The sequence below is a fragment of the Episyrphus balteatus genome, chromosome 1 (genome assembly GCF_945859705.1).
Source record: "Episyrphus balteatus chromosome 1, idEpiBalt1.1, whole genome shotgun sequence".
Classification (NCBI taxonomy): Eukaryota; Metazoa; Arthropoda; class Insecta; order Diptera; family Syrphidae; genus Episyrphus; species Episyrphus balteatus.
The window spans coordinates 16,619,586-16,640,635 of NC_079134.1; the positions used below are offsets into that span (position 1 = coordinate 16,619,586).

The 21,050-nt window shown below is 34.2% G+C and overlaps 4 protein-coding genes and 2 long non-coding RNA genes across 13 annotated transcripts; 4 read left to right on the plus strand and 2 right to left on the minus strand.

Annotated features, from left to right (window-relative positions):
• Positions 1-854: 854 nt before the first annotated feature.
• Positions 855-2,405, plus strand: LOC129906212 (uncharacterized). 5 transcript variants are annotated; one of them, XR_008770738.1, is made up of 4 exons: positions 855-1,085; positions 1,262-1,550; positions 1,607-1,887; positions 1,948-2,405. It is a non-coding gene; the product is annotated as an uncharacterized LOC129906212 (long non-coding RNA). The 5 variants fall into 5 exon arrangements; XR_008770739.1 differs by having other exon boundaries at positions 855-988; XR_008770740.1 differs by having other exon boundaries at positions 855-983.
• Positions 2,397-3,526, minus strand: LOC129906211 (uncharacterized). 2 transcript variants are annotated; one of them, XR_008770736.1, is made up of 4 exons: positions 3,512-3,526; positions 3,127-3,272; positions 2,815-3,061; positions 2,397-2,751 (listed from the first exon to the last, which is right to left on the minus strand). It is a non-coding gene; the product is annotated as an uncharacterized LOC129906211 (long non-coding RNA). The 2 variants fall into 2 exon arrangements; XR_008770737.1 differs by lacking the exon at positions 3,512-3,526 and having other exon boundaries at positions 2,402-2,751; positions 3,127-3,285.
• A 3,010-nt stretch (positions 3,527-6,536) lies between these two features.
• Positions 6,537-7,900, plus strand: LOC129906870 (thioredoxin-related transmembrane protein 2 homolog). The gene has a single exon (XM_055982825.1). It carries the CDS (start codon positions 6,806-6,808, stop codon positions 7,616-7,618), a length of 813 nt encoding a protein of 270 aa, XP_055838800.1. The 5' UTR covers positions 6,537-6,805; the 3' UTR covers positions 7,619-7,900.
• Positions 7,901-10,331: 2,431 nt separating this feature from the next.
• LOC129906457 (40S ribosomal protein S11) lies at positions 10,332-11,963 on the minus strand. 2 transcript variants are annotated; one of them, XM_055982246.1, is made up of 4 exons: positions 11,881-11,963; positions 11,131-11,256; positions 10,716-10,921; positions 10,332-10,506 (listed from the first exon to the last, which is right to left on the minus strand). In XM_055982246.1, exons 1-4 carry the CDS (start codon positions 11,890-11,892, stop codon positions 10,383-10,385), a joined length of 468 nt encoding a protein of 155 aa, XP_055838221.1. In that variant the 5' UTR covers positions 11,893-11,963; the 3' UTR covers positions 10,332-10,382. The 2 variants fall into 2 exon arrangements, with proteins under 2 accessions (XP_055838221.1, XP_055838222.1); XM_055982247.1 differs by lacking the exon at positions 11,131-11,256 and adding an exon at positions 11,448-11,570 and having other exon boundaries at positions 11,881-11,958.
• Positions 11,964-13,043: 1,080 nt separating this feature from the next.
• Positions 13,044-15,467, plus strand: LOC129905560 (uncharacterized). 2 transcript variants are annotated; one of them, XM_055981052.1, is made up of 5 exons: positions 13,044-13,375; positions 13,438-13,837; positions 13,901-14,003; positions 14,058-14,590; positions 15,192-15,467. In XM_055981052.1, the coding sequence occupies exons 1-5, from the start codon at positions 13,166-13,168 to the stop codon at positions 15,341-15,343; spliced, it is 1,398 nt and encodes a 465-aa protein (XP_055837027.1). In that variant the 5' UTR covers positions 13,044-13,165; the 3' UTR covers positions 15,344-15,467. The 2 variants fall into 2 exon arrangements, with proteins under 2 accessions (XP_055837027.1, XP_055837028.1); XM_055981053.1 differs by having other exon boundaries at positions 14,058-14,228; positions 15,192-15,306.
• A 3,217-nt stretch (positions 15,468-18,684) lies between these two features.
• Positions 18,685-19,702, plus strand: LOC129921385 (mitochondrial inner membrane protease ATP23 homolog). Its single transcript, XM_056003191.1, has 2 exons — positions 18,685-19,375; positions 19,433-19,702. The coding sequence occupies exons 1-2, from the start codon at positions 18,794-18,796 to the stop codon at positions 19,628-19,630; spliced, it is 780 nt and encodes a 259-aa protein (XP_055859166.1). The 5' UTR covers positions 18,685-18,793; the 3' UTR covers positions 19,631-19,702.
• Positions 19,703-21,050: the final 1,348 nt, after the last annotated feature.

Consider the following 21,050-nt stretch of genomic DNA (forward strand, 5'->3'; position numbering starts at 1 on the left):
AATTTCAATTTTGTCGTTCACTGTTTTCTTTCAAATTTTTGACATTTTCCCAATTTGACATGAATTTACCAATTTTTGCTTCAAAAAGTGACTTAAACTTGAAGCATCAAAGCGTGGCTTATACCAAAATTTGCCATTTGAGACCATCGAATTAGTTGTGCCAATTTCAATTTTGTCGTTCACTGTGTTCATTCAAATGTTTGACATTTTCCCAATTTGACATGAATTTACCAATTTTTACTTCAAAATGTGACTTAAACTTGACGCACCAAAGCGTGGCTTATACCAAAATTTGCCGTTTGAGACCCTCAAATTAGTTGTGCCAATTACAATTTTGTTGCTCACTGTTTTCATTCAAATTGAGTGTTGTTCCGCTAACTTGACACGAATTTACGCTTAAAAAGTTTCGCTTAAAAAGTGGCTTAAACTTAACGCATCAAAGCGTGGCTTGCACCTGAATTTGTTGTTCGGGACCCTCGATTTAGTTGTACCAATTTCAATTTTGTCGTTCACTGTTTTCATTGAAAAGTGTGTTGTTTCGCTAACTTGACGTGTCAACTTAGCGAGGCACCCTATAAAAAGTGGCTTAAACTTAACGCATCAAAGCGTGGCTTATACCTGAATTTGCCGTTCGGGACCCTCGAATTAGTTGTGCCATTTTCAATTTTGTCGCTAACTGTTTTCATTCAAATTTTTGACATTTTCCAAATTTGAAAAAAATTTACCAATTTTCGCTTAAAAAGTGGCTTAAACTTAACGCATCAAAGCGTGGCTTATACCAAAATTTGGCGTTCGAGACCCTCGAATTAGTTGCGGCATTTTCAATTTTGTCGCTCACTGTTTTCATTCAAATTTACAGGGCTATTCTGGGCAACCTCACTGATGTCTCACAAGTCACAATAACCTCATAACTCCAGTTAAACTCGATTTTGTGACTTTTTCGTATTCTAACGAAAACCTCACAGTCACAAGAACCTCATAAGGTGTGGTGAGTTTGATTTTGTGAGGTTTTTCGAATTCTGGCGTACCCTCACAACTTGTGAGCCTCATAAAAATTGTAAAAATTGTGATCTCCTTCAGAGCAGGTCACAACTCACAAATAACTAGAATTTTGACATTTTTTATGTCCATAAAATGTTTTGAGAACAAATAATTTTAGTTTTTCTATTTGTTAGTCAATAAAAATGGAATTAGACCTAATTTTGTTGTATCTAGTCATAATCCCATATGACTTTCTTAATAATTTATATCTTTTCTGTAGGAAACTCAGGACTATCGTCACAGTAGCTTTTGCTGTATCGAAATCAAATTCTCATTGAATCTGGAAAAAAGCCTTCAATCAGGTTAAAACTATCAAGAGCAAGTGCTCTCCTAAACAGTACGAGACGAACAAAATAAGCCCAGAGTGGGCAACGTTATTTTTGACCCAGCATTAGGATTTCATGCGTGAGACTCAAACACCGTTGAAAGAAAGAATTTACAAACTAGCTGCCAGTCCAGTGGACTGGTTGGTTACAAGAAACACAAAGCTGTGGAAGACATCGATTCTGGTAAGCTATTTTTTTTCTAGATTCTATGGTGTCTAACTAGCTTATTAAATTTATAGACAATTGTCCACCATCTTTGCTGAAGAAGCTTTCCAATAAACAAAGTAATGCTTAAAAACCTGCGTCAAGCCACCGAAGTTGGTGTCAATCGCAAACAACATAAAAAGACTATATAGCAAAACACTTAAAAGCAGCAGCGGCAACATCATCGACAAGTGCGCATACAACAATTACAACAACTTCAGTATATCAGCCCCAAACACCAAATATAATAAACAGAGTCTAATGACGTCCGCAGTTGAAGTTCCTTAGCCTAATTGGCAATTTTTAGTCATCACAGGTAAACCCTTAATTTAGGATTTTTAGATCATACTATTTTCAAAAGCTTTATTTTTCTTAGGTTGACACAATAAATCAACAGGCCAAAATCAGCCTCCAGTTGACCACAAGATACAAATAAGGCCAATTGTCAATGATTCAGGCCTTTAAATCATTCCACACTACAACGGCCAACTCACAATCATCACCCACGGCAACAGTAGCAACATCAGCAATAGCAACAAGAAGCCAATGCCAAAGCATTAGCGTATGCACTTATGCAGCCATAATGCAACTACCAGACCATAAGCAATACCCCAAGTTCCGCAAACACTGTGTGTCTCAATTTTGTTTTTACCGATCTCAAATTCACCAAAAGATCACCAATCGCAGACTCTGTTGAAAAATTTAATTTGTTTTGATTTACAAAAATCTTTCCTAAATTCTAGAAATTAGAGATTTATATTTTTTTAGAAAAATTATTTTATTAAAACGCATCTTACAATAAAAATAACGTATGAATGCAACCAAAATCATAAATTTAAAGTGTTTTTTCTCAGATACGTGGGTTTGCGCCATCTACTAAATGGCAGGCGAACTGGAGTTCAAAAGACAAGCGTTCAAGCTCCATTTGTCTTACAAGCATATTAATATACACGACCTGGTGCAAGTGTTGATTCCTCCGTCACCGATGAGAACAGATGGAGAGTTTTTTGTATACTCTTAAAGATGGGGACACAAAAACTTTGTCACGACAGCCAAATAATATTTCTTGCTTTATGTTCTTTCATAAACCGCTCGCCAATTCTTAATGCAAAGAAAATGGGCTCAACATTGAGTACCTTCTCGAATACAAAGAGAATCAATTGCGTATGTGTAGTTTTGTCTTAAAATTGAAAAGAAAATATTATATATTCTTTCAATAAAAAGAATTAATTCTCAATCTTACCTCATACAGAGGATGCAACAAATACTCGAACAGTCATTAACCTTCCATCCAATCACAATATATCACAACACTATTGTCGTATACTCGCCCATTTGCAATTGCAAAAAATCACATCGAATATCTGAGCATCTAACAGGAACTCAATGACGTTTGGAAACAAATGTGCGAATGTGATTTCCCATGCAACTAATATGGCCTTGAAAGCCCAAACCAAGAAGAAATTGCCTTTTTAGATTACTCCATATTCCTGCATTAGATTGGAATGATGATTTTGTATATGTAGATTAATTTTGATTTGTTTTTTTGGCTTACCTCATTTTTTTTTTAACAAAAGAAAATGCAGCCCCAGCAGATTTAGTAAAGAAAATCCTTTTTTTTTCTTAACAGGCGGATGCGGGCGTGAATGATCCATTATACAATTCTAGTTGGTTTGATATTCCATTTTTTTTTTTTGTTTGCTGAAAAATATTAATTTTAAAACTTAAGGTTCATTCGAAATAAAGGCTTGGCCACACCGGAGGGTATGCGGTAGAGGTACGGGTAGCGGTAACGATATTTGTATGAAAAAAATTCCACATCTGAACGTTGATATGTCAGTTTGGAATTTTTTTCATATAAGTACCGTTACCTCTACCCGTACCGCTACCGCATACCCTCCGGTGTGGCCAAGCCTTAATATAAACAAGGGAGAAATTACTTATTTTTTTGGCAGTTCTAATAATTACAGCCTAATTCGGGTTGAAATTTTCGGTCTGGTAAATAAGGTGTATGGATGTTATTGTATGATGACGAAATTTGTCTACGTCGAAGGTTGTATGGTATATTCAGTTTGATAAAAAAAATAGCCATTTATTCATAAGTGAAATTGAATTACTTATATAAATAATTTGGAGGAGGTTGTAATCCATTAGTTGGAAGTGCTGTTAGATAATTTTTATATTTCCTGCATATGTGCATGAAATATGCTTGGTTATTGAGTCCGATTTGTGAGCGTGTTTTGAAGAATTCTTTGTCAACATTTATGCGTTCGTATTTAAATTCCATGTTTGCCTTTGTTTTCCAGCTTAATTCGTCTGAACGTATCAGATTCTCTGTACCAGCAAACCAGAGAGATCAAATTTTTGTAGTCCTTCATTGCCACCAAGACGGACAACCAATTTGTCGTCCTTTTTTTGACAAGATTGCGGAGTTTTGTTGCTTTGGGTGAGAACGAAATAAGTTTCGGGCTAGCGATTGGTGTTGCGGCACCTTTGCCGATACTTTAAGTCAAAGTGGCAATCTTTTCACATTCACTCTTCAGTTGATCAACCTAATATGGACGCTTTGAGAGCCATTGTTTTCCTAAAAGTAAAAATCTTCATTTACAAAAAGCGGAGAAGGATTGCATTCACTTATTGTGCATGACTTGATTTAAATGCAATCAATACTACTTGCCGTTGTAATAGGTAACTCATGCCATCCGATGCCGGTGGTGATCCAAACACTTCCAAACTTAAATCTCATCTTTTGATGAGTTTCACGTTCTTTTGAGTCTCTCTGACTGCCTGGTACAGGTTGGAGTCCATCTCGACGAATGTCTTGAACTGCGCCAAGTTTACACTTTTCTTATAAACAAGTGCAATTATATCATCAAATGCAAAAATTAAGTTGGGATTGTTAAAAAAATTATTAATTTCTTGAGAGTTTATTAATTCTAAAATATGTGAATTGAATATTGTTTCTTTTTTATCTGACAAATCAGCTGGTTGTCAAAATAAGAAACTCACCTCTATCGTGGTGAATTTGTTGTGAGGTTTCTTATGAGGTTTTTCGCAGAATACGAAATTGTGACAACCTCATAAGAAACCTCACAAAAAAAACCTCACAAAAAATTGTGACTTGTGAGCATCACAACTCCAGAATAGCCCTGTTAGTGTTGCTCCGCTAACTTGACACGAATTTACCAAGTTTCGCTTAAAAAGTAGCTTAAACTTAACGCATCAAAGCGTGGCTTGCACCTGAATTTGTTGTTCGGGACCCTCGATTTAGTTTAGAGATGGTGTTTCGCTAGGTTGATATCAAGTTAGCGAAACCACATATTTTCCTATGAAATCAATGAGCGACAAAATCGAAATTATCACAACTAATTAACGACTAATTAACGGCAAATTCCGGCATACTCAAGTTTTCAAAAAGACCTTTTTTAAGAGTTGTTGTTTCGCTAACCCAAGTAACAATTTTACTTGCATAAGGTCCATTTTCTTCTATTCGGCAAGCTATAGTTTGTATAAGTTTAGTTTAAGGCTTACTTACGCAAATCATCCATTTTGGAAAAAAAGGAGGTCTCCTTAAGGTTATCTGGAAGTGTTTAGAAGTAGCCTTGTAAATAGAAGTTAAAGAAGACCTTTATAAGACCTGTTTGAACCGTTCTAAAGAAGCCTTCTATTTACAAGTGACAGAAGGCTTTCATAAGACATGTTCCAAGAGGTTCTTGTAAGTATGCAATGTTTTCATCTCTCAAGTATGCAATGTTTTTCACCAATAAGTATGCAAAGCTTTTATCCTGCAGATATGCAATGTTTGTAACACTTTTGAAAAAAAAAAACATTGCATTTTTATGTGATGTTTCAATTAGCTCCCTTTTTGCCACTTATCTTTAATATTCGAGTATGGTCTACTGGTAAGGTGCTGGCTTGGTATGCAGAGGTACGTGGGATCGATTCCTGGCGGGGCCATTTGTGAAATTAAAAAAAAATGTGTTCTTTTTCAATTAAAATAAAATTCTTCCCATTTCAGAACGACAGGAAAAGCATTAACATGGCCAAAAAAGAAGAAAAAACAAAATAGAAAAAAATTAAAAGAAAAAAAAATTAAATAAAATCTTTTTTTTTTATTCATAAATTCAACATCTTATAACAACCTCCATAAGGCCTTACTATAACATCCAATGCAAATAATAGTTTCCTTAGCGAAGCTATAGCTTCCCTAAAATGTTTCATTGTTTTGTAAAAAGGCCTGCATAAGGTCGTTTTACGCTGTTCGTCACAAGCTATTAGCTTGTGGATTGCCTATGGAGGAAGGTCTTGGGGAAATTCGGTAATGTGCGCCAAAATGTTTTGCATAAGACTTGTCCTTCTTCTTAAACAAGTCAAAAATTAGCTTGCATTGACCCTTATGAAAACTAAATTGTTACTTGGGAAGTTGATATCAAGTTAGCGAAACATCAAAAATATATATGAAAACAATGAACGACAAAATCAAAATTACCACAACTAATTAACGACTAAATAACGGCAAATTATGCACCTAGTCCCGTTTGGATCAGTGATGGGTGTTTCGCTAAGTTGACACTCATAAGTTTGACCCTCTGTAAGAAGTTTAAACGAAGCTTTACCGAAGCTTTGAGATTTGACAGATAGCTTTGGAAGAGCTTGTATAGCTCTTTAATACATGTCTTATCGAAATTAAAAAAAAAAAAAAACAACTACAAAAACAAAAAAGGTAATTTCTGTAAAGTTTGTATAAATTCATTAAGCAGGCTTTTCCGAAAACAAGTTTTTTTTCGTTTAAGTTTCTTTAACAGTATTTAAACAACTTATTAGAAGTTGTTAAGCAAGTTCGAATTTCTATAAGCAATTAAATTCTGAAGCAAGCTCAATACAAGCTGTATGAAAAGTAGTACCTGCGAGATCTCAATTTATGGAAGCTGAATTTGTCAGACATTTTCTTTCGTTTTTCAAAAACGAATGATCATTTTCGTTTCGTTTTTTTATGTGGCCACAGAAAAACGAACAAGAAAGATTACTAAAATGCCCAATTCCTTGAACACATCCCTCCAGCGCTACCAACATCTCGACAATGAAAACAAATATTTTTGACAACTGTCATTCGTGTCCGCCCCATCTTCTACTAACCCAAAGAAAAAATATTTTTGCTCAAGAAAAAAAAAAAGTTGTTATGCTGCAACTTTAAAAATTAAAATCAGTGAAAAAAGAAAACTAATCAAGCCACAATGACATTCAAAAAAGACCTCCGAATTCTCATTAAACCATATTACTGGGTCAACATCCTTCTAAGTGTCTCCTATCTAATTGGAAAACGAATGCCATTCGTTTGCAATTATCTATTCAAGCACAAGGAAGAAACTTGTGAACTCGATGGTCGCGAAGTTGAGATTTTATTCTTTCTCGTAATTGTTGTGATGATTCGCTCAAGAAAAACTGGAAGTGTGACAATGATCAATTACTTAACATCATCATTCATCTACACTAAAGTGGCTAATTTGATTTTGTGGGCGTACGGTGATTTCCGCTACGGCATTGTCTATCTTCTCATATTCGTTCTAGTTGGATTGATTTGTCCGGAGCCGACTTACAAGGGACCCGAACATGTTACCTATTTTCGGAGTGCACAAACTTTCGAAGAAGAACTCAACAAGGACAAAAGAATCGTTTGGATTGTGTGCTTTTACACCGTTTGGAATCCGTCGTGTGTTAATTTTGCTCCAGTTTTCTCTGAACTATCTGCCGACTATCATTTAGATAATTTACGTTTTGGTAAGATTGATGTTGGTCGTTTTCCAGATGCTGCCAAGAAGTTCCACATTTCGGATAGTAGCTTTTCGAGACAATTGCCTTCGGTGATTCTTTTTAAGAACGGAAAAGAAGTCGACCGTCGTCCGACTGTGGACTCGAAAGGCAAACTCCAGAAATTCTTCTTTTCCAAAGATAATATTCGCGCTGCTTTAGGTATGAATGATTTGTACAAGCATTGTGTTGAGAATCCAATTAAACAGTCAAAGGTTGTGGAGAAAAAGACGAATTAAGAATAAATTGCATTCAATTTTTAAAGGAATGATCGGTGTAATATGCTTAGGAAATAAGTTTTGCCGTCGGCTAATAAATTGCTCCAGACGCCCAATACTTTTGTGTATTTTTGATTTGATTTGCCATACCAAAGTGTGCATTCTATGATTCTCACAATTTTGAAACACTGCGGAGTTTAAGTTTTTATTTGATAACAACCTAGTGTGCATTTAGTTTGTAACAACATTTTATTGTTTAATTTATTTCAAATAGTTAATAAAATAAACTCACAAAAAATAAAATTGTCTTTCTTTTCTTCAGTAGCTCATATTTTCTTAAGTTTAGATTTTGTATTTTGAAATAAAACGGTAAGTTTACATTCATAAAAGGGGGGGAAGGGAGGGGGGCTAGTTTTAAGGCTCGAAGACGAATTAATTCTTGTTACAATAATACCTACCTAAATTTAAAAAAAAGTTTATTTTCCTCCCCCTATTTGAAAATTTCTTCTTACAAGTTATGCTTTTGTTAATTTACCATTTCCGGTGCAAGCTCTTTACAGATGAATCTGATACAAAAAAAATCTGCTAATTGAAGGGAATGAAGAGTAAATGTTATGTCATAAGAAATCATGCTTAGGATTGTAAATTATAAAATAATGCATCATAAATATTTTTCACACTTTAGCAACGAAAGTCATAAAATATACATTAATTTTTATAATACAAGGTTGATTTGTAGGTACAGGCATGTTAGTAATTAATTAGATAGAGCTTTATTGAATTAGCTACAATCATTTACTCACTTAATCACACTCTTTGTATGTTTCGCTGCTTATTCAAACGGATGGATCAGAAATAAGCATATTATGGGAATTTTTAATTTTGTTTATATTTTTAATGGAACATCAACTAATCGATGCCTACAAAATTAAAGATGAATCGCATTAGGCATTTGTAATTTTTGTTAATTTTTCGAGGTGCGACGATCCTATGAGCAGAATTTTAGGAGTTTGAATGAATTTTTTTCCCTGGAAATATTTTTTTCTTCTTAACGGTCGTGAATCTCTTTCGGAAATTATTTCCAGGGAACAAAACATCCTAAACAGCTGAGACCTCTGGAAAATTTTCTGCTGATACCAATATATTCCGAACGAAAAGTTTGAGAATAATTTTCTTTCTCAAAACAAAGAAAATATTCCCTGGAAAGTTTTTAAGTATTTGTTGTCTAATGAGAAACGGGGCCCAGGCGACTGTAAACAATGAGTAGTTGAATCCGATTAACTTCGGGACTTCTCCTATTAATATTTAGAGTCGTTGATGTACCAGCTGATGAATTTTGCTATGAAACAAGCACCTGGAAATTATTTAGTAATTATCAAAACGATAGTCGAAAACATGGTCGTCTTTGATTTGCTCCCTGTTGCAATCGTCTGACATAATGGAATTGCATACTTTGAGGTGCTTAAATGAGGTACTCAGCATTATCACGAATTCCATTCGTATCAGAAATTTTCTACGATTCCCGAAAAAAAAAAACAATCATAAAATCCAATCATAGAAACGATTTGTTTGAAATTTTCGTTACGACCAGATTCCGTGATTTTTTTTTCGGGAATCGTTGGGTTGGGTTATGGAATAACCTCCCTGCTGTACCCTTTGATATTATTATATTTTGAAATGGAAACACTGCCAGTGTTAATGAGACACGATTTTCGTTTTTTTTTTCTACAACTTAAATGGTAGCCTATGCTTTTAAAGAGTAAATTAAAAATTTGGTTGTAACAAGCCAAGTGGATCAAGTCTCGTGTCTGTATTATTTCTAGGTGCCCCAACAAGTAACAATCGAGTGTTATAACTTTAAGCATCAAATTTATTATAACTCAATAGGATTTTGACATTCGAAGTCTTATTCTACCAGATACTCATAAACATGAAATTACCGAACTCGGTACCAAGTTCGATTACTCCTTCATAATGATACATTATACCAATTATTTGTCAGTTGATTCCTTTTTGAATGTTGACACTCCTTCTGTATAGCAAAATAGAGCTGTAAATTAAATTCATATCGAAAACGATTTTCTTCAACAGGAAATAAAAAAAAGTATCTTGTTTACTTTAACGTATATTTATTGTTAATTTTTTTAAGAATCTTTTGTATAAATTATTAAGCCAGTTCGGGACATATTATGAGATACCTCATATCTAAAAACAACTTATTGCAACTTGTGATACGCTTTAATAAATCTCACGATTTTCTGTTTGAAGCTGGTAACATTAACTACAGCCACTGTTCCTCAGAAATACCTGCAATAAAATAGAAAATGAAGATTTAGAAAAAATGTTTATAAAACAATGACAATCCATCATTTATGTAAAAGATTTCAGATATATATTGTTTAGATAAATGAATTATCAGCAATTGTGTTTATGAAGACCGTCATGATTTTTTCATCATAAAAATAAAGCAATTTATATTTCTAAGATCTCTTGTGAGTTCTCAAAAATATCAACTGGTCGGAAAGTAAAAAATAATATAGATTTACACTCACCTAAAGAAAAAAAAATCGCTTCAACCATCAGCAACAAAAACCAATCAACTGAAAGAAATAGAAAACAAACATTAGTTTATGCAACAATACGAAATCAAATTCAAATCTTACCTTTTTATAAGACAAATGATGCTCTCCTGTTCATTGAAACTAAACTAAACAAAAAAGACAAAACAAAAGAATTTAGAAAAGTTTTTGTTTTTTCTTTATTTTAAATCAAAAGTTAGTGTTTTTTAAAATTTCTTAAAGCTCTTCTTGGCTCCTTGTCCCTTTGAGCACTTAAGCACGTTGAAACGCACAGTCTTTGACAATGGCCGGCATTCACCAATGGTAACAATGTCTCCTGCTTCAACATCCCTGAAAAAAGTTAAAATAGAAAACAAATATAAATTCACAGATTCCAGAAACAAAGAGACAAAAAAGGGGGTTGTAAAAAAGTTCAGATTATATTTTGTTTAGATAAATGAGATATCAGCAATTGTGTTTATGAAGACCGTCATGATTTTTTCATCACAAAAATAAAAAGCTTATAAATGGAAAAGAAGAAAATTTAATAAATATTTTACCTGAAGGCTGGTGAACAATGGACACTCATGTTCCTGTGACGCTTCTCAAAACGACTGTATTTGCGAACAAAGTGCAGATAATCCCTACGGATAACGATGGTCCTTTGCATTTTGCATTTGCGGACAACTCCGGTTAAGATACGTCCACGAATTCTCACATTGCCGGTGAAGGGGCATTTTTTGTCAATGTAAGTTCCATCGATAGCCTAAAGAAAGGTGGAAGATTTTTGTGGGAACAAAATTTATGATTAAACTTTGGATGAATGAATGAAGAAAGAATACACAACAAATTTGTATGAATCAATACGACTCCCTTTTTTTCATGCACAAATATGAATTTTTGGGAAAACGAGAAGAGAAGAAAGTTTCTTTTTGTTGGTTTTTTTTTTTTTTAGTTGGGTTGATGCTTACTTACCTCACGTGGGGTCTTGAAGCCCAAGCCAATTTCTCGGCAGCGACGAAGAGACTTCTTCTTGGCCAAGCCAGGCTTGTTCTTACGGTTTAGGTTGATACCAAACTGTTTTTGGAAGGCTTTCTCGTTCTGTTATCGTGTGTATTTTGTGTGTTTTTGGTTGTTTTTTGTGTAGGAAGTGTTGTTGTTGTATATATCGTGTTTTTTTTCGTGGGCACACACACAGAATAGTGAAGGGTTTGGGGGTGGAAATGAAGGACAAAAACCATGCAAAGAAACAAAGAAAAGAACCATTAGAATGGTGTCGGTGTAGTTTTTACCTCGGTTGGAGTTTTAAATCCAAGACCAATGCTTCTATAGAAACGTAATTTACGTTTGCTCATCACCGATTTCCTGCGTACAACAGGAATCGTGAATTGCTTGCTATACGAACGTTCAGTTTGCTGAACAAGAAAAATACAAAAAATATATTGAAAATTAGAGAACTCTTTTAAATAACCTTAAAAAATTAAAATCATTTTTTTTCTTATTCACACTTGGATCTCGAAGAAATATTTTTCAACACGCGGGCAACCAAATGACATTTTGAATTTTACTCGATTTTGAACATAATTTGGAATAATTTTAACACAATTTTTTTGTTGAGCATTGGTATATTCATTTTACTAATTATTTTCATCACAATTTAGTTGAAAAAGTTGAGAATTATTAATTAATTTGTAAATTTTAGTTCACAAAAAAATCGCGGCTTACCTGATCGGCCATATTGATGGAAAGGAAAAGAGCGAAACATTTGAAGGAAGTTGAAACAGCGATTGAGGGAAATTTTATGAAGTGGGATATTTTTTTTTTTGGAATGAAGTGAAGTTGGTGGTAGTTTGGTGGCTGTGTTCAGTGCAATTTTAGGGTTCTCTCATACTAAAGTGAATTTGTATCGAATTTTATTTATGCAAAGTGCCGGGCCACACGGTGATTTTTCAATCGCCTAACCAGTCAGTTTGTAGGCAAGAGGGGTGAGGATTTTCTTCTATTTGACGTTTGTTCCTAGAAAATGTGAATTGGAACGTGATTGGGCACAACACTGTGTAGCCAGGCCCAAAGGCAAAGACGAAAAAATTATCTTTGAATTTCTCTGTGATATTAGTTAAACCAGCCAAACCAGCTTAGAGGATGTAATATATGGAGTGCTTGTGCTGTTAGTTCCTTGAAGCTTTTATAGAGGGCTGTAGTTTCTCGAAGTTTTTCGATGAGTGCATGCCTCCATTTTATTTTCATTTGATGGCTGTCATCAAGAAGAATGTTTATTTACAGCTGCGGAACAGGAACGTGATTGGCCAGAACACTGTGTAGCAACGGCCTTACGTATTTTTAGTATTTTTTTCAAGACTTAATTTTGACAGCTCATTCTGTTTTATTTGTTCTCGTTTTCATGTGTATTTTTATTTTAAAGGCTTGGCCACACCGGAGGGTACGCGGTAGCGGTACGGGTAGCGGCAACGATATTTGTATTAAAAAAATTCCACACCCGAACGTTGATGTGTCAGTTTGGAATTTTTTCCATACAAATACCCGTACCGTTACCTGTACCTCTACCGCGTACCCTCCGGTGTGGCCAAGCCTTAAGGCTTGGCCACACTGAAGGGTACATGCGGTAGCAGTACAGGTAATTGTTTGAAAAAAATTCCACATCTGAACTTTGATGTGTCAGTTTGGAATTTTTTTCATACAAGTACCCATACCGCTACCGCATATACCCTCTGGTGTGAAGCGAAACAAAGTTTCCCATTCAAAAGTTCGATAACGAAATCTTGAACGAAATTAAATTTGTTTTGTTTTTGCTTTAATAGCCTTTTCACACCAAACCCAAAAACGCGGTTTAAGGTAAAAAGTTTTCAAAAACCTGAAAAGCGTTCACACCACAAGTTTACAGGTTTTTGTTTGACGTTTAAAATATTTTGACATCCAAATGTCAAGTTTTCGATGAGATTTAATTTTTGTTGTTTAAATCAGCTTAAGCTCACAAAATTGATCAAATAAAATGAACTCTGACAATTTAAATATAATTTTAATTCATAAACAAAAAACAGAGGAATATATAAAAGTTTTACAAAGCTTCTTCCTCTTTGAGACACCAAATACAAGAAAAAAACGACTTCGAAGCATCCAGATAGCTAAATTGGTAAAGATGAGAAAAGAGATTTTTGATGAAATAGAAAAACTCAACTCCCAGAGGACCATTTGGACAAAGGTTAGCTTTTTGTAATTAAAAAATACGAAACAAATATTGATAAACATAAATATATTATGCAGATACGTACCAGCACATTCTGGGAAGAAGAAGTTATGCAAAACAATAATGAACATTTTAAGCAACACTTTAGAATGTCTCGGGATACCTTCGAAGTTCTATGCAATGAAGTCAGAAACTTAGAGAAGCACGACACACGTTACAGGAAGTCTATTCCACTGAGAAAAAGAGTAGCCATAGCTATCTATACTCTTGGCTCATCTGCGGAGTATAGAACCATTTCGGCTCTTTTTGGTGTAGGCATATCGACAGTTTATATTATCTTAAAAACTTTTTGTAAAGAAGCCTGGCGTGTCCTTCACCCTAAATATCTATGTGCTTATCCACTCACTTCAGACATTATAAAAGAAAATGTAGATGGCTTTCAAAAGCTTGGTTTCCCCCAATGTTTTGGAGCTATAGGTAAAGAAAAACATGTTTTGTATGTACCTACTCAATTATTTATTAACACTATTGTTTTTCCAGATGGTTGTCATATAGAGATTCAACCCCCTTCACAAGATGCTGTCGATTATTATAATTATAAAGGATGGTACTCGATGGTTTTATTGGCTATAGTTGATTATCGGTTAGAATGATTGTACACAATGGTTATGATTTTTTTTAATAGATCTCATTATAGCTATAGATTCCTTTACATAAACGTTGGAAGTCCGGGCCGCTGCAATGATTCTCAAATTTTTGAAAATTCATATGTTAAAGAACAGCACCAACAACCAATTCTTAAAGAAATGTCGAAGAATCTTTGCGGTGTAGATATTCCTGTTTTACTTCTCGGAGATTCAGCATTCAGGTTATCTGAATATTTAATGAAACCGTATCCTTTTAATACCACAGCAACAGAAGCAGAAAAAAATTTTAACTATGTTCTTTCGAAATGCCGAAGAGTAGTTGAAAATTCTTTTGGTCATCTTAAAGCAAGGTTTAGAAGATTAGGAAAAGGTCTCGATAACCGCATCGACAACAGTACATTGATAATCAAAACAGCTTGTGTTTTACACAATTTCTTGAACGTTTTTAATGACGACATAAATATTCAGTGGTTGCAAAATGCAAATAATACTCTAGAGAGAGAACAACCTGAAAATATTACCCAAAGAGATGACTTTCTACCAACGCCTTCAATTATACGAAACGCTATCACCATGCATTTAGGTAACAATACTCATAGTTATTTTTCGCCTCAAACATGTGTAGGTATATCTTCACTCACTTCCACAATGTCTTTCTTAATTCTTAAGGCTTAACTACATACACCACTTTTTGAAAAAGTACAAAAGTGAAAATATTTTTTTTCTCGCTAGCGCAATTGTTTTGTGAAAAAGAGTATACAAATTGTTTTTTAGACCAAAAAATAAGCTTTCTACATCATTAGTTTTAATTTTCCAGCCCGAAAAACTACACAAAAATGCATTTGAAAATTTTCACTTTTGTACTTTTTCACTTTTTGAGCCAATGTAGTTATACCTTTATTTAAATCCTGAAAACAAATCCTGAAAACCACATTCAATTCAAACTAACACAATCAAAGATTATGAAACCATTATTTTTAGTTACTATAATTATTTATTTTTTCGTAAAATGTCAAGTACAGATGCATTGAACTTTTTTGCATCAGCAACAAACTCTTTAAAGCATGCAAGTTTTTCTTCTTCAATTCTTAATGATTTTTGTGATTCCTCTTTACTGTGTTTTAGAAGCTCTTCATCAATAGCCTTTAGTTTTTCACCACATATTTTTCTTTTTTTTGCTTTAGATGTGGATGCACCCTCATCAGGCGATGGAGATAATGGGTTTTCTTTGTTGGAGCATTCTGAATACTCATGGTCCTCTATCACCGTGATATCTAATGATGAAACTGCAGCCGTAGACCCACTTGAATTGGAAATGGACTCTGAAAGAATATAAAATAGAGTGTGTAATGTATTTACATACATGAATTTTGTTAAAATTATAATTTTACCTGAAGGACGACTGTCTTCCACAACAAACTCTAAATTGTGTATCCGGTGTCCTCCAAGAATGCTGTGTACTTTATTGTATAAAGCCCATTCGGATGGGGAACCTCCGGATGGACCAATGATTTGTTTTTCCTTCCTGGAAATTATAGCCTGTTTTCACTAGAGCAAATGAGATGATTTCGATCAAATTTGCCAAATGAGGTTCGAAATGAGATAATTTCCCATACAAATTTCAAATTTGAAATGAGATAATTATCATCTCATTTCAACGAAATTAGCTAGGAAATTAAGTCAAATCGCCTGAACGCACATAAAACTTCATTGTGAATAGGCCACAATTGTGGCATTTTACGAAACGTCAATCTAAAAAAAAATCATAGCGGTAAAATTAAATTTAAATTTGTGTATTTCGCGTCGGTAAATAATAAATAAATAAAAAAATATTATAAAGCATAATACTTTGATTTCCATAATTAGTTTCTACCTCTATTTCATTCTATGAAGCAATTAAATGTTAGAGGTAAGTTTTTGAATAATAGAAATTTGATGATTGAATAGAATTGACTTTGTTTTTTTTTTTAATAGATCTTTGTTAAAAAAGCTGGACGTGACCGAGCAATTAACTAGGAGTCGAGACTATCCAATATCATCCCAAGGATGTAAAACGTGTATATTTGTTTTTCGCGAAATTAAAACAGAAAATTTCATTACGAAAAACTGAAAAAAATTGTTTGCCGACAACAGTCCTCAGCTGCAAGTACTGCGCCACGACAAACCACTGAAAGTGATGAAGATTCAGTCCCATTTGTCATATGAACCGAGTATATTATTTCAAAAGCATTGAAGAACTTGGCGTGCAAAACAATGTACAAATCAACGAAGCTCCAAGCAGTTCAAGGGTTTTCTATGCGTGTTAGATCAATATATGAAACCAGGAGAAACCATTGCTCTGTTTGGATACTGACTACACTAAGAATCGTGTAAAAATAAAATAAAATCTTTTCTTTTAATTAATTTTTTATTAGTTTCAATCAATTTTATTTTGTCAAAAATTATACTACATTTCGTTGGGCCTCGATTATTTTAAAAAGATTATTTTGAGGACATGTCTTGCTGCTGCGTTCTCCCCTTGGTCATCGCCGTCGTCGAACGTCGCCTCATAAAAGTGATATACCTAGATCTGCTGTATGCTTTTCTTGTGTTTCTTTCGCTTCTTTGTGATTGTTTGTAGATTATCCTTGAGTTGGGTCAGTGAATGTTCGAATACAGCATTACCCACTTCTGTTTGCACTGTCGTCTGGTTGGTGAGCATGGCATATAGATTATATGTAGCTTCGTCTTCATTACCTGATGCGAGTTTCAACTTCAGGAATAGCGATGATGTGTGTCCCACTGACTACAATTAGTTTCTTCAGTGGTGGTTTTTGGGCTGGAGTCTATTTTTTAGTTTTCTTTTTTTATATTACTTCCAAGGAGTCGTATTTGTTTTTATTCTGAAAAACAATTTGTTTGTATTGCAATTATTTTTAATAGATAATTATTTAACTTACCATTTTTTGCTGGCATTTTGATTTCCGTTTTATTTTAATATTTTTTTTTTCATATGAATGACAGGCCTGTCAACAAAACTCATACTTCAGTGTTGACACTTGTCAGTCCAAATGAGATGATTTGTAGTGAAAACACTTTTTTGGAAATTTGCTAAATTACCTCATTTGGGCTGTAGTGAAAACAGGCTATTAAAGATTAACAAACAATTTTGTATGTACATAGATATATCAAGAAAATAATGAATTTGTTCCTACTTGTATTTGGTCGTTAAATTATGGAGTTTCATTTTTATTTCCTCCGCAGAATAAGACATTGGCCGCCCCTCAAATTCCTTGGACATTTCCTTGTATATATGTCCGTTTTTTCGGCTGCCTCTGAGCTGTGGCTCAGAGGCAGCCCAAAGTTCCAACAGGAACTCTTCGTCATCAGTTCCCCACATCTTTTTTTTATGTTTTTTTTTCTGCTCAGCCATTTTCTATAATTAAAAAGAAAAGAAATTTGATTAATTATAAAGAACATTTTGTTAATGAATAGAAAAATATTTCTTACCAGATACAAAAATCAACAAACTGCAACTGTAAAACAACTGTTATTTTTGCCTGTCAGTTCTTTTTTTTTTTTTTTTGTCTGCTGTCAGTTTTTTTTTGTCTGCTGAATTTGTGCTGAATTCTTCAAAAGGTTTGTTTGGTTATTTCGTTCGGAGTTGAATGTTTTCATTTTCAGGTTTTTGGCGGGTTTAATCAAAAACTTGTGTTTTACGAAAACTTGTGGTTTATGAAAAATGTATGGAAAAACTTGTGTTTTTGATATAGGTTTTTGGGTTTTTTCACAAAAACCGCGTTTTTGGCTTGGTGTGAAAAGGCTATAAAACTTATTTTCTGATGTTTTTTCTTGAATTTTTGTATTTGTATTTTAATTATTTTTATTTTACTATAATACCCGACGGTATTTTTTCGTTTACATGTTCGCTGTTGATTCTGGAGACTTAAAAATTTTTGTTTCGCTTCAGCTGCGTACTAGGCTTAAAGCAATAAAATATAAAAAACAAGATTAGAAGGCTCTGTCGAAAACATTTTAATAAATTTAAAAAAATTTATCATACCTACATACAAATAATATATAACCGACGAAGTGAACTATGCGACCGACGAAACCAAATAAAGTAAAACAGCAATAAAATGAACAACACCAAAGAGAAACATCAAGCGCTTCAACCAGAATTGAACCAACCACCGAAATCGATGAACTCTGTCGGGAGCGTTTGATTAGTTTTTTAAGCAAATATTTATCAGTTTTCCAGAAAGATTTATTCAATGTTTCAGTTGCTGCATGAATGTCTCTATCAAAATTCACTCATCAAAGATTTCTATTTAGCTGTGTTCCTTTGGCATAAAGTATCTACTGCTAAGTACTTCTGGTTGTATTCAACTCCATTTCTTCTATAGAAAAAATGTCTTTGAATGGATTCAGAAGTACTAAAAAGTACTTTGCTTAGCCCAAAGGAACACAGCCTTTATATCATAAAATATTTTTTTATAACAAATTCAACAATGGTGTTGAACTATTTCATTGAACTTCTTACTTCCGGTTTGGTATTTTGAAAAATTTCCCAAATTCGCCCTCTACTTGTGAATATAACAACATATCTTATCTTTGTCGGCTATGCAGTTATATTATACTTCAAACACTTTTTTCATTACTGTACACAATCAGCTGTTTTTGACATTTCATAATCAAGATTTTTTTTATTACAAAATCCGCTTCTAAAGTATTTCTTTTGGTTAGCTAATCGAAAGGAATTTAATTTTTCCTAAAATTCAATGAAAAATATATAAAATAACTCACAATGGTTGTTCACGCTGAAGCAAAACCAATTGAAACTAATGATCAAGAGGCTGTCAGTCCCGAATCAACACCGGGGAAAGGTGCAAAAGAATGGGGTTACGACTTGTACCCGGAACGAAGAGGTGAATCGTACAAACCAAAATGGTCCAAAATTTTGATGGGCATGGAAGGAACTGAGAATATGGACAAAATTAAATGCGAACGTAATGTTTATTGGTGTATTAAGAATAGTCCTCTAGTCAAATTGATGATGGGTGCGTTAAAGTCGTCAGGGTGTCCAATTGACATTCGCCGGCATATTTCATGCGAAGTGTGTGATCCTTCGGTAACTGGTGGTTACGATCCGGTCATGAATCAAATTGTTGTTTGTCAGAATATGGCAAAGAAGGAAGGCATGGTTCAAGGAGTACTTACACACGAAATGATTCACATGTTTGATTATTGTAACAATGATTTGGATTTCAAGAATATTGACCATTTAGCCTGCACCGAAGTTCGGGCAGCTAATTTGGCACATTGTTCGTTTTTGAGTGCAATGTTTCAGGGTGATGCATCGCCATTTAATATCAAAGAAGCACATAAGGTGGGTACAATTGGCTTTCTCAAAAATTATGTTTAAATTTAATTGAAACTTTTGTAGAAATGTGTGAAGACAAAGGCATTATACTCGGTCTTGGCTGTCCGCAATACAACACCAGAAGAAGCTTCGGAAGCTGTTGAACGTGTCTTCCCTAAATGCTATGCAGATCTAGAACCAATTGGCAGGAGAATACGAAGGAACTCTACCGATCAACACAAAGCCTATATGGAAGGTCCAATGTATGGATATGATGTTTAGTTAAAGGGTGAATTATTTTAAAGTGTTATCGGAATTCGAGGAAGAAAATATATTTTAGTTTTATTTAAACAAGTCTTTTACTTGCTACTTTTCTTTAATTGATATTACAGAACAGAATATGCGTATTTAGCAATTCAATTGATACGTATTACATCTTTCTTCTGCGAATTTAGTCTAGTGGCGTCTCGTCAGGGTGTGCATTGCACTGCATCACACAGCCCACATTTCTTCATAACTGTTCTTTCAAAATGCCTTCATCGATCGTTGAGAAGCAAAACTAAAAAAATAATATCGCACGAAATCTCCCTGTGCACATTTTCTGTCGATGTCAAATAAATTCATCAAACTCCATCCTAACTATATGCCTATGGAGGCTACAAAATGTTTGCATTATCCATCCCCATCTTCTTTGATGAATTTGTAGTATGAATTTGTTGGATGGATTTGTAGTAAACTCGAGCACCGGTTTTCTGTGCACGGAATGTTTTCATTCTTCTTTTCTTTTGTATCTGTTATGTTCCGTTTCTGTAAAGCTTCATAGATGAAATATAAAATGCATAGGATCGAATATCGTGCGAAAAAAAGCAGTACACGAGAGTCTGGAATGTAGTTTTGTTTTCTGTTGTAGGTACAATAGGGGCGTTTTTTTTTTTTTAATTTGTATCAGGAAAACAATAAAGGGAAAGTGCCTATTTAATAAATTTATTATTTGATTTTCACGCGACGCCGCTGAGTCACACTATCAGAAACTTGATTAAAACGCTCAATTTTTTAACTAAAAATGGATCTAGAAAGAGGGTTTAGCTCTTTAATCGAGGATTAACACTATTGCTGCAGTTTTATGAACTCGAGTGTGTAACGTTTAAATCTATCTAATTGCAACTAGCACGTGATATTTTTACTTGCATATTCATACCCTTACACTTTCAAAAACAAAAAGTTGTGAAATATTCGATTCTTCTTCTTCTTCCTTTTTCTCGGCGCTGTTATGATCTCGATGTCGAAGGGATCATAACCTTCCCACGTTACTGCTTCACACTAGTGATCCGCCTGTGGGGTTCGCCGGGTTGACCTCAGAAATCGGCGGCAAGCCTCCCGGTTTTGTATTGTTCCGTTTCTGAGGCCAACTGAATGCTGGTGTTTTTGCATTTGCTTGTACCAGGAGTTTTTAGGCCTACCTTTCTTTTTATTTCGTGTTGGAACGTTATATGATATTGCTTTTTTGACGGGGTTCTCAGGATCTCTCCTTTGAACATGGCAATACCAACTGAGTCGGTCGTGTTCAATTTTTTGGGAGATGGTATTTTTAACATGAAGGCTTCCTCGGATCTTTGTATTTCTAATTCTATCAAGCTTTGTTACTCCTGCTGTCATGCGAAGCATCTTCATCTCAGCTGCCGTTAACTTACTCTTATACTTT

Bases quoted from the DNA above. Each gene is read 5' to 3' on its own strand.
- LOC129906870 (XM_055982825.1), top strand. From the start codon at position 6,806: ATGACATTCAAAAAAGACCTCCGAATTCTCATTAAACCATATTACTGG.
- LOC129906457 (XM_055982246.1), bottom strand. The intron at 10,922-11,130 runs GTAAGTAAGCAT...ACCTTTCTTTAG, and splicing joins GCTTCAAGACCCCACGTGAG to GCTATCGATGGAACTTACAT. The intron at 10,507-10,715 runs GTAAAATATTTA...AACTTTTTTCAG, and splicing joins CATTGTTCACCAGCCTTCAG to GGATGTTGAAGCAGGAGACA.
- LOC129905560 (XM_055981052.1), top strand. From the start codon at position 13,166: ATGAACTCTGACAATTTAAATATAATTTTAATTCATAAACAAAAAACA. The intron at 13,376-13,437 runs GTTAGCTTTTTG...TATATTATGCAG, and splicing joins AGAGGACCATTTGGACAAAG to ATACGTACCAGCACATTCTG. The intron at 14,004-14,057 runs GTTAGAATGATT...ATCTCATTATAG, and splicing joins TTGGCTATAGTTGATTATCG to CTATAGATTCCTTTACATAA.
- LOC129921385 (XM_056003191.1), top strand. From the start codon at position 18,794: ATGGTTGTTCACGCTGAAGCAAAACCAATTGAAACTAATGATCAAGAG. The intron at 19,376-19,432 runs GTGGGTACAATT...AAACTTTTGTAG, and splicing joins ATATCAAAGAAGCACATAAG to AAATGTGTGAAGACAAAGGC.